Below are 15147 nucleotides of genomic sequence, written 5' to 3' on the forward strand. Positions count from 1 at the left end.
GAATTTCTGGTTATTATAACAACACTCGGGTTATTATAATCAGAACGTTTGATAGATTTTACTATAATTTGATAATTTCTACAAGATTCGTCCGTTTTGGAACAGACGTACTGGTTGAATCTAAGAGAATTCCTATTAATACAACAAAACTTTTTTTCAATGTATTGTGTTTTCTAAAAAAAATGAAATTATTCTGATCGGAATTCATTTCAAACGGTTTCATAATACATGCAATGACTTCCAGCTAGTCGAAATGTCGAAAATCAACCTTTATTTCTGACATATGAATATCATAGAATAGCGGTTTTTTTTGTGTATTTTCTAATACCAACAGCGTAACGTTTCACATAGCAAAGATAAATCTGCTGACCATTCAGTTTATTGTTGAAACTGTGGACAACGCCAATCATTTTTGCGCCGCTCAAAATCTGGAGTATCGACCTGACTCTGAGGTCGTCCGCTCCGAGGTCCCGCGGGCGAAAACCGCCATATGATTAATCCAGGTGCAAAAACCATTTCGTGTCGGTGGGTCGTTAGCGAAGCCAAAATAGAAATCGGCGCTCGTTTCTCGCGGAACACGGATTCTAGGGAACCCGTTACTACCGTTTTCATCGCGTAAACGTCGTCAACGATATTATTACTTACAGGAATTGTAGGCTCCGTTTGAACATTTTGCGCGTGAAATTTAGAGGCTAATACGACAAAAATAATACGCGTTATTCTCGCGAATAACGTCAGGCCTATTTATTGTCATGATACAAATATTATTTATAATTGTACGGTTGCCCAATTTTGTTTGATTTTTACCAAACAAGTCCAAAAACTTAAATTCTTAGAAAACAAAGAACTTCTCATTCTTAAACCATTCATTGTGTAAATATGGTAATTTTTTCTGAACATTTAAGAATAAAATTTTAACTTTTGGTTAATGTAAAATTTTTAGAGTTCCGTTTAAAAGAAAACAAATTAAAAACCTCTGGACTTGTTTGGTTCTTTCGAGAATTTTATATTTGCTACCTATTTATTCCATAATATTTTACATTAATTTTTTTTATAACATTAATAATGATAAAGATGAAGAAGAAAGCAATAATTTTTTTTTTATTTTTTATTTAGAAAATTTTGCAAATTGCTTTTAATGAAATCATAATATTTTTCTTTGTATAAACATGATAATTGTTCTTCAAACATATAATAAATATAAGAACAAAGTTTTAGACTTTGATTAATATTTTAAGAACTCTCTTTAAACAAATTGAAAATTTCTAAACTTAGTTGTTTGGTTCCTCCGGAAATTTTATATTTAATGCCCATTTATATTTATATTTCCGTTTTCTATTGATTCTTGCCGGGACAAAATTGTTCACGACGTGAATTAATAGAGAATAATTCCCTTTAATTCACTATATCTTTCCTTCTATTTTACTCTGTATCTTATTTTAATAAAGTTATTAGTTATGTTTAGATTAATAAACAATTGAAAATGACAATAATTTATTCCAATGTGCCAGCAGATTAATCGTTGTATAGTTGTAAAACATACAACGCGGTTTTTCGTCTTTCACGGAATTTTAGATCCGTCCTCTTTGCCTTGCAGGTGACATGGAAATTCTGGCGTACTTTTTTGGACCGATCGGAGTGCTGCTGGCAGTAAATCTTATGTTTTTCGCCGTAACCGCTCGCGAATTGACGTGCGGTCTCTGGAAAGGCGAATTCGTGAAGAGCACCACCGAGAGGTAAGCAAACATTCTCCTCATTGCAATTGAGAAAAAAAACGGAACGGTAATATATCTTTTGCTCGTTCATTTTTCAGTACTGTTTCCGTGGAAATAATTTATGATGTTTCAACTATTTTAAACGAAGACGATATTGCGTTCTCTATTCATAAATAATGGATTTCATCAGAGAGAAGAAATTGTACGGAATAAACGGTACCGGTTTTTTTTTATGGATATCAATTTATTCTTCATGCCACAAAAGGCTTTTGTACTCTAATAAATAAATTTCTCTGCATCGTAAAATTCGATCGTCTCGTACAATGTACGGCATTAACAATGCTCGCGGCATATTTACGCTTTCTCTTATTAACGGAATAATGAATATACTTTATTTCGTAACGATATTAGTTGAGCGAAATTAATTTAAAAAAGTTGCAGTGATATTAATTAAGAAAAGTAAGAAAATAGGGCGAGAGAGTAAGAGAGAGAGAGACGCGGAGATGCCGGAATCAAGCAGACATGAATTTAATTACGTTTCGCGAACGTTGTATCCCCGAGTAGCCGTGTATTCGAAACCAGCCGATTTATCGATGGATTAACGAAGGATTGTCCCGTAGTTTGGTCGGATTAATCGAGACAGCGACGGCTCGGGGCCGGCCAGCTGATGGCTCCTCCTAATTCAGCTGAACGACGTTGCCAGCCAGTTCTCGAGACGTTCGCCAATCTTGCGACCGACGGATATGGCTTTCGCCGGCATTCCACGATGAAAATAATAACGTTTATTCCTGCGGCGCAGCTTCCTCCCGAGATCGAGAGAAATTCGTAAACACACATGTCGCGTGCTCGTCACGCGGAACATCGTCGTCGTCGTCGTGGTACGGCGTCCGTCGGCCGGCCAGCCTGTTCTTCTTTGTCTCGCGCAAACGTTTACCTTACCTCCGACCATGAGACTTGACGAATATTCTCCTCGCGTTTTTCTGCAGTTTTCGGGGAACGACTGTTAGCAACGAAAGTTAAAAGACCCGCGACCTTGTGCCGTGCAAGACAGATAAACTCGTTCGCGCGAACTGGATGGTCTGCTTATCTTCGTATCCCACTTGATTCGCTCGCTCCGCGGAGTCCGATTAATCGATTCAATTGAACGATCAATTTGTGCGATCTATTTAAAGATCGAAGTGAAACGATACTCGTGCGTGAGGCAATTGCGTTTTGTCGCGTAAAAATGATCGGAGAATTCGGTTTAGAACACGCCACAATTTTATCTATAACGTGCACACCCGCGGCTGGCGTACGGAAACCTCTCAGTATAATTCGAGTTTAACCCTTTGCTGCACGGTGTAGCTCTGGGAGCTATTACCTATCACCCAAGTTTGTTTTATCAATAAATCACTTGTTTCATGCATACCTTTAGCATGCTTGGTATTGCTGCATTGCTAAAAGTTTTCTCTAATAAATCAACTTTTAGAAGATGTTTCAAATAAATAATTTGTTATTAATAAATATATATATATATCTCGAAAAGTTATCTTCAAATTATCGTAAAATTTTGGTTAAAATAACCTATGCTTGAAAATCATTATCTTCATTAAAAAAAATAAAATTTGTCATATTCAAACCGCCATTTTGAACTTTGTATTTTTCACATTTGTACTCGGCGACCTCGAAAACTCTCGCACAAGTTTCAGAAAATTAGATTCGCTAGAAAGAAAGCGCAACAAAGAATTAAATGAACGAAGACGTGCGCTTTACGAAGTAAGAGAACGTCGAGTCGAAGCACATCATAAGCTCGTTACATCGGAAACGTTGAGCGTCAGAACGTTACAACGCGCAAAGTAGAAGAGAGTCGTTTCGCAATATCGCGAACGGACCATTCGGCAGAAGACGAAGTGCATTGCTCCGATTTGCCCTCCGCGAAGAGACGGCGAAACGTGCCGATAACGCGCACACGCGGGAGAATCGATGCCCCCTGCAATATCTCTAGGAATATCTCCCGGAATTGTGCCAACAGCCGCGTTTAACGGGCCCGTTTTCGACGCGCTTCGATGCAACGATAATAAACGCGACGTTGCGTACGGACGCCGAGAAACAGGAACGCCCGATCGTTTCGGCGACTGCGAAACGACACTCTCGCCTCGGAAACGGCCAAGTTTTATTGGCTTCAAGTGAAACGCTGCCGGTCTCCCGTTTTTCACGGGACGCTTTATTTTGGACGCCGAAGGACGGCGCCTGGGTATGCTCGTTGAGTATCAAGGATAACTGGTCGCGCTGAGACGACAACGAAAGGACACGCGTGGCGAAAGCTGAGAAAAATCCTCGAAAGAGCGTAAGAGCGTTTATGCCGGCTGGAAATTTTCATACACTATTCTATATGAGCTAGAATTTGTAATAAGGCAACTGTACCCTATATGGCTTACCTAAATTTTGCAATTTTTTTTTTAACTTTTTGCCGAGTCCAAAATTAAAAACTGATGACCCAAGTCAAAGTAGAAAACATTTCTAAACGTTAATTTAAAATGTGGGACGGTTTCAAATATTTACGTGAGTGCAATAAAGATTTTTTAAAACAAGTTATTTAGTTTGTATTGGATGCATATTTATGTTCTTTCATATGGCCTGAACATATTTTCTTCTTTTCCACAAAAAATATTGGAAAAATTGATATTAAAGTGATCTAATATCATATTCACAAGTTTATTGACACATTTATTGACGTATTAACATACAAGAGTACACAAAAAACTATTTTCGTCAACAATTTATTAAGTAAATAATTGACTTATCTTCGCTTTCGCCCTTAAAATCATAAATTGGTGTTTAGTAGGTGAATTAAAATTTAATTAAAGTAATAAAAGGAATAAAAGGAAACTAAAGGAAACGTTACAATCGATGTGTGTGTCATTATTGATCTAGGCTATATTATCAAAAAATATAACTTTTCTATAACTTTTGACTTCAACAACAGAATACACAAACTGATCAGTCTATTTGCAAGTCAGCCTGTACGACGTACTAACGTTATTTGTTCGATTCGTCACATAACTAGAAACAGCGATACTGGATACCAAGTTATGTACGGTACACTTATCTTATTACAAATTCTTCTTCCTTACCTTGCAAATACACTTTAATAGATTTTTTATTTCACAAGTTTATTTACCAAGATGTGTAATTTATCGCGCTATGCGAAACGCCCGAGACGCAGGCATGCGCTATCACGCGCAAACGCCTCGACGATGGAGCGTCAAAATATTTCTTAGTTTTCTTTTTTTTTTTTACGACGAAAGGTATTTGACACCTCGTACTTTCCGATTTGCCCAGGCGTACAGATTCTTTTTATAGAGCGCAGACTTCGCGCACGCAAGGGGGAGGTTTATTTTATTACCTTCCAGCCGACTGATATCAAGCAATCGTTATTTTCCATTCGCTCGACGTCCCTTCGATTCGCTTACATCCTCTCGCTCTATTCGAGATTGATATTGACGATCCCAATTCGCGATTTCGACGACGCTATTTGCCCGTCGCGATGTACGTACACGAACACAATACGTCCATTGTTGGCAAAGAAAACGTAATAGCATATGCAGATTTCGCCTCATCCCAAGTTTGTTCTATACCTTCCATGAACGGATTTCGTTCATTGCACGTACGTTTGCATAGTTTCCGGGACACCGCGACGTAGATAAATTGCCCTGTGAAAACCAGCGAGCGTCATACATCGATGTGGTGTTTATGAGAATATAATTTTTGTTATTCAACATCCAAGATTGCAATGATTTTGGTTTGTCATCGCAGAAGAATAAGATAAATATCAATATCGACGGAATATAGAAAGATGGAATATAGAAAGAACATAAACAGTGAACGAGCAATTAAAAGGATATATACTTTAATTTCGTAACACAATAGAAATAGAGCGTGCTCGTTCACTGACGTATCTTTCTATTTCATTTTATTATTTATAAATAACGAGCGCATGCGAGATTGTTACCAATATCGATACCCCGAATCTTTCTTGGCTGAAATACGCGGAGTAATATTATTTTATTTTCATCGCTTTACGTTATATTTTATGTTATATTTTATGTCAGTTTGAAGCTTGGAGACTCGGTAAAGCTGTGATCTCACAGCTCAACGAATACACACGCGTCGCAATTAAAATAAATAAATATGCTCGTAAACATCGAAATAAATGTAGGTGTTTTTTTTTTCTTTTTTTTCTTTGAAGGTTCTCCTACGTTTCGGACAACGAATAAATGTTTGGTACGTTACAAATTAGTAATGACGAAGTTAAAGGCGTTAAAGGTGATCGATGACCGGAACGTAAGGCAACACAGCTATCTTCGGAGTGACAATATTTCGTTGCCACGCGCGTGTCGCGGGAACGCAGTTACGGACGTAATATACATCCGTGAGAAAAAGATCCTCTGACATTTCGAGACGTCCCACGCCTGCCCACGCGGGCCGGCCGGCCGCGCTGGCCAGATAATTTCGGTATGGCGCCAAACAACGTACGGGCGTCGTCAGCCGTCCGATTTGACGTTCGCTAGAGGCAGGAGGAGTCGGCTCGAATTATCCTTTGACAAAAGGCAACACGTACGGCGACATGGCCGCGGGGGCATAAACGCGGGTCTGAAACACTCGCAATAACCGTCACCGCGTCGGGAGAGGACGAGCGGGTGCCGGTCCAAAGTCTCCGGCGGTCGCCGCCGTTGCCATCCCCTTTTTCCTCTCGCGGTCGCGCAAAGTGGAGATCTGTGTTTTCTCGGTTTCTCGGCCCCGGCGCGCGTCGAGATAGCGGATTTTCACGAGCAAAAAATATTTTATACCAACAACCCTTCTCCGCACGTCCGAGGACGCGCGCTACGCGTATCTCTCTGTACTCGCGACCGCGCGAGAATGGTCTTCGCGTAAAGAAACGGAGAAAGAGAGAATATATAGGCAGTATATCTCCGCGATACCTGCCTCTCCGCGTCTGTCGCCCTTAAGCCGGGCACTTCGTGGCTTCGCGCTTAAATCGCGGAAAGAAGGATTCTCTCGCGGTATATCGTACCTCTTACGTTTCCCCCGTGACGGGGATTTCTTGAAAGGAAGTACACCGGGAATCGCGAGCGAGATGTACAAGCGCGGACGCGTCCGTTTTATTACACCCACACACTTTTATATCGCAATTGCAGCGAGGACATACACTTCCCTCGTAACTTGTTTATATTTATCTGCCCCACGTACCTACTCTCTTTTCTGTTCAATATTTCCCGTACGTTCCCGTAGTCACGGGCGAACCTGACTGCGGGTTCTTGCAGAAAGAAAGGATATTTCCGTGACCCTTTGCCGAGAGCAGCCCAATGATTGCATTCTAACGGTATACCGTAGCGAATTGCATGCAGCGTTGATTGCAAAGCCAGGCGTCCGCTTCGCGTCTAAAAATAGCGTATGCCGCATGGCTTATGAATGATTAACTGCGCGCGAACGTCAAGAAACTTCGAAAGCCGCCTTGACGACGGGTAAACACGCGGTTCGGCGATGGTTAAAATTTTATTCCGAGTCGTCGACCCTTTCTAGCCGCATCAAGCCGCATTATATTTGATATTTCCCAAGTCATCGTCGCGCGGGTGCGGACGCGGGCGCGCAAATTTCTCCCCGCCGTCGCGCCGCGCCGCGCCGTCTACTCGTGTCAATTAACTCCGTCGTCGAGTTCGCGGACCTTCCGCCATTCTTGCCGTCCGCGAAGATTGACATTTATTTGCAACCACGAATAAACGCGCATAAACGCTCCCGCGGATGTCTATTTCAGATTTCGTTTTTCGTCCGCGTCTCCGCCGCCGAGCCGCTTCTCGACGTAGTCGTCGTCGTCGTCACGCTTTCATCTTCCGAGTTTAGCTCGTCCCTTCGCGCGACTCGTCCAATATCCAACGTTTTTGCTCTCCGTCGATTAAACGAGATAATAACTTCGCGACTCTCGCTCCTCCTCGTTACGGATTCGAAGTCGCTCTATAAATGCAAGGAAACGCGAAATCTTAGTGGAATATCACAGTTCATCGCGGTTTATCTTAGCGCGAAGCGTGACGTCGATTATTCTCCTCACTTAATAGTTCCTCATATTGTTATGCAGCACGTTAACCTTTTGTTACACTTTTTTTCTAATGAATACACCGAGAGAAAAATTTTTTTAAATAAAAATAATACATTTTCTCAAAACTATCTATATATTGTGATGCAAGCATTTATTTATTCTGTTTAGGTAAAAATATTTACTTTTAAGTAAATAGACATATTATCTTAAGTATATAACTTTGTATTTTTTATAGATTTTTATATTTAATAAATAACAATAACAAACAAACTAATATTAAGTTTAATTAAATTATTTTTTTAGATTAAAAATTTTAATTGAATATAAAAATAGTCTAACAGTAAATATTTTCTAGAACTGCAAAATTACTTAATTAAAAATTATATCTTTGTTTTATTTGCATAAATATTTTAAATAAATTTTTAACTTGACTGCAAGCAAATAATCTGTTAGAAACCACCGAGTAAATAATTATTTTGTTTAAATATTTTTTTGTATCTACCATTTTCAATTTTGAAGTAGGTTATTAACAAAAATTTTATGCAAACAGATTTAATCACTAAAAACGAAAATTTTTCAGTACATAATTATTAATTACAAATTATTTATTTAAACTATGGTTTTAAAAATAATTTATTAGTTAGAGGAACCTTTTAGCAATGTAGCGATACCAAACAGGCTAAAGAAATACGTGAAACAGTTGATTTAGTGATAAAACTTTGATGATAAGTGTAGCTCCCAGAACTGCATCGTGCAAAGGATTAAAGTCGCATTACACTGAAAAGAATTTTATTTTCAAATAAATATTCTTTTTAATATTATTTCCTTGATTAAAAAGATATTTCCCAAGTTTATAAACCAATTATTTTATACTAATATTTATCTCTAAATCAAAGAAAATTATTTGATCGGAAGAAACATTTTTTTTTTTTTAGTGTACAAAGAACCGACGTGCGAAAATGTCTGAACGTTCGGTTTGTATCGTGCGGTAATATAAACGGTAAAGAATGTGACTGTCTATATTTGGAAAATGAATTTTTCTCACATATGTGCAAGATGTGTCGTGTAACAACTTCATTCGGTTTGTTTGCTCGACGACGAAAGACGACAGCCAAAAGAGAAAAAGCCACGCACGACTATCGCTTGAGAATCGCGCGTTTTCCTTTTCCGCTCTTTCTCTCTCGATCCTCTCGATAATGGACATCTTCCTTCGAGTCCTTTGTACCAAGGCCATTGCCTCTCCTGAAACTCTCGCGTTTCTCTTCCGCTCACTCTCATTCGTTCTCCCATTTCCTTCTCCTTATTGTCTCGTGTTACACGCCCGGCCCGACCCGCCGCGCATAGAACGCTGCAACGGGGATTCAATATTTACGGAGCGCCGTGTGGACCATTCCACCTCGTTCGCTTTGCACTTTAACCCCTCCCCCGCTCCGCTCTTCCCACAGGAATTCCCTGCAGTTATTGTTGTTCACCATGCGCTCGTAATATTGACCCTCGCGCAAATTATATCGCACTTTTCCGCGTCCACACGCCCCAGTCGATACACACATCCCGCTTCCGGTCGCGCTTTGTCCCGATCCGCGCGACAGCTGTCACGGTCGATCGTATCGCATTCATTCGTATCGCATTCATTCAGCAATGCCCCGAAATGTCTCTCGTTTATTCACTCGCGATCACTGGCGAAACTTTCGTACGGATCTGCCACCGGCGAAGATAATATCGCGTCGCTTTCTACAGCCGGAAGCTTCGACGGAAGCGTAATATTACCTCGTTTATAAAACAGGATCCCTCGCGCTTCGCATCGCGGAAACAAGATGCACTCATTTTGCATCTCCCTGCGGTTGCAATTATTTTACACTTAAACTTCAGCTGCACTTAAACTGCGTAGGATGTGGAGGAAATCCTGCCCACTTATTTTGTAATTTTGACCAATTATTTTTTTTCCCAGTAAAACAAATAAAACTTGTTCCTGTGCGCAATTAATGCTGAAAAATATCAGAAAATGCGACAAACGCGTACACAGAGTGGAGAACAATTGTTTTTGTTTTTCTTTTTTTGTTTTATATCTCGTAAAGTAGGAGACCCCGGAAATATTATATCCGTTACATTAGCGTGTAACATTCAAATACGCGAAAAAATTGTTTTCTCGAGTGACTACTTAAGCGCTACTCTACGCGAAAAAAAAATGGTATTCTTGAAATAAGAGGACGATATACTTTGCAAGCTCTTTTAATGTATACGTTCTTAACAAATAAAAATATATTTCTACGAACTAGGCGACGACATTCTATGCAGACAATGTTTCATTTAATGTCTGCGACAATTACATCGTTATAATTTAACATACAATGAGTGTATTCATACGAAAGATATTTTTAAAACCTTTTTTTAGAAAGTAAACATTAATTAGCAATGCAAAGTATAGAATTAATTAGCAATTTATTAACAACAAATTCATATATTTATATATACAATCTTTTGTTATTAATAAATTGCTAATTAATGTTTACATTCTAAAAATAAAGTTTTACAAAATATCTCTCGTATGAATGCCTTTTACACTCATTTTAATTAGTGCAGTGTAGCATGTTTGATGCTGAAAAACTTAAATATTTAAATAATGAGTGAATCAGAAAATAAAAGTGGCTCGAAAAGTTAATTGTTTCAAATAGCATGCATATTTTAAATATCAGTATTTATAATTTTTGTGAGTTTGTAACTTTTATAAAATCGGCGGAAAACAATGTGCTTTAATGAGGTTCAATATCGTCTTCCAATAAAGTTCAAAATAACACTTTCTTTTATATTTGTAGAACATCAATCCTAGAATAAATTAATTCTATAAAAAAATGCCTCATCTTACACATCCTAAAAATTAAGATTATCTACTATTAATCTATCGTCTAGAAGGATTTCCACTGAAATCAAGAAAGTCCTTCTGATGCCTATTTTAGAAGAGATTACTATAAAAATAAGAGGGATATTCTTAAATTGAGAATACAATTTTTTCGACGTATGTGTTCTGGGAAAAATATAAAGCCCTGCGCAACGAAAGAAGAGAGATATTTAGATCCCCCTTAGGAAACGATTATATCTTTTCAACGCTTATTTATGACATCATCACCTTACACCGTTACAGCGATAAGACATGTAATTGAAACGACATATCACGCGCTATATCTTTACTGCCGCTATATCAATTTCTGCCTGTTCGCCGACACTCTCGAGTTACCGCAGACCGCCCTCGCGAGGATAACGCCGATCATCTCTATCGATGGACGGGATTCCCAAATCATTCTCGACATCGTTCCCAGTCGTTCCCGTTCCCGTCCTCTCGGCGGTTATTTTCGGCGCTCGTCCGTTTCCCCTCCGGGACCCCCTCTCCGGGTTTTCGTGTGCCCGCGACGCCGCGACGGCCGAGCGACTGCACGCGGTCCGTTCATAATAATTAGCAACGCTAACGAAAATAGAATTCTCGGTGGCTGCGACCGACGCGGTGCGTCAGGATAACGCCGCGCTGCATCGCGCCGCGCCGAGCCGCGCCGAGCCGCGCCAACCGGCTCGCGCGCGCGGAACGACATTACGACGCCATAATTCTGGCGATACCGTCCAGGGTACGGTGTTACGCGGGCCGCGAATATTCTGACGGGTCGCATTAATAACGCTTTGACTTTAGTGCCTTCTGCGATGGGACGCATACATTATATCGGATGCAGCGCGCATCGAATCGATGCTGCCAGCGCGAGTGCGCATTCGCTCGCGTGGCTCGCATCAATTCGTTTGATAGCGGCGGACAATCACGATCCATACGAGATTTTCTAGTGCGCGACGATTCGCGGGGAATTGCGAGTTTCGCTCTTTCATTTTTCAACGCGAAAATCGAGTCGAATCATGTTTCGTGCACCGTCACCCTCTCAGGAAAGATTTTCTAATAACAAGACTAAAAGTATTCTTGATGTACTTAATCTTATTGCGATATAAAAATGAAGCAATATTAAGATGAGATTTATAATTTCTCCTCCATCAAATTAAATAAGATTTACTTTTTTTTTAAAACGAGAATAACGCATAAATTTCAGCTTATATATAGTATTTTTACATTTAGAATAAGAATCGGCTTATTATAACGCAAATTTTTGGTGCTTACGAAGTGAACAGCTCGATCCCTTGTGGACCTTCGTAATATTTGATCAGAAAGTACATTTTTCAAATTTTTCTCATATCTATTTTGTTAAATAAAAAATATTGTGAGATTCACCACAAGCTTCCATTGTCTAATCTGTCTGAGAAAATTAATGAGATAACACCAAAATTATTTTATTCCAAGATGAGATAGCACCAAGATTTAAGAATACAATATTTTCTTCCGAATGAGACTATATTATTGTCTTTATACCAATTTTATTTTATGATACGTAGAAGAGTAATAACGTTAAATCCAGAAATCTTTTCCGTGAGTTCCAGAAAAAGAGAGGATGGAGGATGGAAGAGACGGAAGCTTCGAAAAGTCAATAGTTAAATATGAGAAAAGCGCCAATTTATAATTGCCTATTATTTGATCGTCTATTATTTACAAGGAGACAAAGCAGCGATCTCGCATATCAAATAAACAATGTCGATTAATCGCGTACCATTTACATTCATTACGCACGTCACGTGTAGCGAGGCGTACGATCGCTTTATTGACCGTCAGGGGTAGAGAGTCTCATAGCGCGATAAATAATTTCTTGTGCAGTATCGCATTGAGCGACGTCGCTGGCACAACGATTGTAATGTAAACAATAGCGAAATGTCAACCGAGCTATTACAATCAATTTCACTCATGGTCCTTCGTGCCTGCGGCCTCTCCGGTTCACACGTGCGGACTAACCGATAGCTTGACTGAAATTACAGACGTTCCTCTCCGACACGACGTCCTATTGTCATTATTGCACTTTCCATTACCGTCATCGTCTTTGTACTTTGAACCGTCTCTGCGGTTCTCGAGGATGCGCAAACTCAGAATTCCAAGTAAACGCTCCTCGCGATTTTCTCGAAAGCATCTCACGTTTCTCGCATCTAAGCTTTTCTGCTCGTTTCTGCTTCCAGGGCGACGTTGGGCCGCATATGCATGAAACTGGTGATCGTAATGGGCGTTACCTGGGTGGCTGACGTTGTCTCATGGGCTGTCGGCGGACCGCAGTACATCTGGTACTTTACCGATCTGATAAACGCCTTCCAGGGAGTACTAATCTTCGCTGCAGTCGGCTGCCAGCCGCAGGTCCGGGCAGCGCTCAAGAGATTCTTCAGCAGGAACCCCCAGACCAATGCCGGGAGGCAGGGTAATGGCCACAGCACGACCAGCCACGGGATGCCTAGCATGGGCGATAGCGTAACGCAAAATCCGAGCACCAAAACCGCGCCGTTGGAAACCATTTGCTAGGATGGTTCTGGCGTCGTTACGAAAGTCCTCGAACGAGTGTCCTTTGTCCGTAAGGAACGTGCGAGTTTGCGTTTTCCGCGTTTGGTTGGCCGATAAGCGCGATGAAAGCAATCCGATTTGAATTGCGATTTGATTAGCTTCAGCTACCGAGAGGTAGCTCGCGGCTGCAATTCGTCGTTCAGAGAAGTTTCACGGAGAACGAAACTTACACGGCGACGAGCGAAAGGGTCGTAACGGAGAGACTCACGAGTGATCTCCATTCACCAGGAGACCAGAGAACGATTGTGCAGCTTGCGTCGACGACACTCGTCCACCGTATCGTATCTTTTCATCACTTCACTTTTTCTTCGCGCGCGAGGTGTCGTTGACGTTTTTCGTGTAATGTAACTCCGCAAGTTGGCGATACGAACGAGGCGTCGCCGTGTAATAACGTTGAACTTTAATCGATCGGAGGACATTTCTGCGAGATCGATTCGGCAAAAGCTCGGGGTCGTCGAACCTGCAAAGGTCGGAAGATCTCGTTGAAAATGTTTTCTTATTGACATTTCCCAGACAATACGCGAGCCCGTGGGAGGCCCCGAGCCTAAGATGTTTGAAGAACATCCGAAAACGTTTAGAAGCCTTCCGAACGTATTTTAAGTGTGTTTTGTACTCTCTCGCTGTCTGAGTTCTCGCGATAGCGCAATTTTGCGCAACGGTGCAGAGAGAAATTATTTATGAACGATGCGTATCCTAATAGGTTTCTTGAATCTGCATAAAAATACGCCTGGCGTCCCCGATTCTCCAGGTAAATTCTGAACACTCTTTTCGAACAGATAGAAAAGTTTTTTTTTTTAATTCTTATAACCTTCGGATTGTATTCAGGTGGCGACAAGATGGCACCGGACACGCACTCGCGGTCTATATCTAGTGATGATGATGATCTGGTATTCACGATACAAAACATGGTAGTACCCACGTAAAAATTGCTGATGTTGTACATTCAACTGGCCCAGCATTGATCCACACTCTTAATCATGTGCCTAGTACCTCCAAATTCGAGGTACTAATTTCTAAATAGAACTGAACTTTGTTTCCTCCAATTACACGGTATCCAAAAGAAAATATTATTAATATGATACACAAATAATAATAATAATATTAAAATAACACATTAAATTCAATATTACATATTGATGTGATGTTAACATGCTAAGTATTATTATTTTTAGCATAATAATGAATTTGTATTATATTGCTTACACTTGCCGTTATTTCTCATTATGTTTAAATTCAAATTTGTTTTTTGTTAATTATAGCGAATAATATTTAGCAACATTTTATTTAATAATTAAAAATAATTAAATTTGGACTTTGAGAAATTTTATAACGTGATATTACTAAAATGCATGTCTAAAAATTCACAACAAAAGCCGAAATTTTTAAAAGCGCGCAATATATTTATAAAAAAGGAACAGAATTTGTTAAAAACATTTATTCATAACTTTATATCTATTATTTATTTTTAATGAATGTGGTGTACATGCAATGTGCATATTAACATTACATAAATACGTAATTTACGTCTTTGTTATGTCTTATTATGTAATGTTTGTTCTTCTGTACTTTCTTTTATGTTCTTTAATTAAGCCTTGCAGTAGCTATATTTCTGTCACCTCGCCATTTGCAACGCGTTTTATTTCTCTCTCTTTTTTTGTTAATTTCAACAAATTCCGTTATCGATTTTAGTCACGTGTGGACTCAATAAAACTATTATTATACTGATCCGTTATTTCCAATGTTGGATCAACACTGACAGTTGGCATAACTGAGCTTGGCATAGCGTTACACTTTTGTATTGAATTGATACTGGCACAACACAGTCAGTACCGTTAAGACGACAAACGATACTGTCGCAATATTGGATCCTTTTGACATTTCTACGTATGGGTATAATT

At 39.7% G+C, this 15147-nt stretch overlaps 1 protein-coding gene across 1 annotated transcript in view; it reads left to right on the forward strand.

The window, feature by feature from the left end:
• Positions 1-15147, forward strand: part of LOC105203758 (probable G-protein coupled receptor Mth-like 1) — a 153650-nt gene extending 138503 nt beyond the window's left edge. Inside the window, exons 6-7 of the mRNA XM_026131404.2 lie at positions 1598-1736; positions 12877-15147. Coding sequence (XP_025987189.1) covers positions 1598-1736; positions 12877-13210 — 473 coding nt within the window. The 3' untranslated portion in view covers positions 13211-15147. The remainder of the gene's footprint in view (positions 1-1597; positions 1737-12876) is intronic.

This window comes from Solenopsis invicta, chromosome 1 (assembly GCF_016802725.1).
Source record: "Solenopsis invicta isolate M01_SB chromosome 1, UNIL_Sinv_3.0, whole genome shotgun sequence".
In the NCBI taxonomy this organism is placed as follows: domain Eukaryota; kingdom Metazoa; phylum Arthropoda; class Insecta; order Hymenoptera; family Formicidae; genus Solenopsis; species Solenopsis invicta.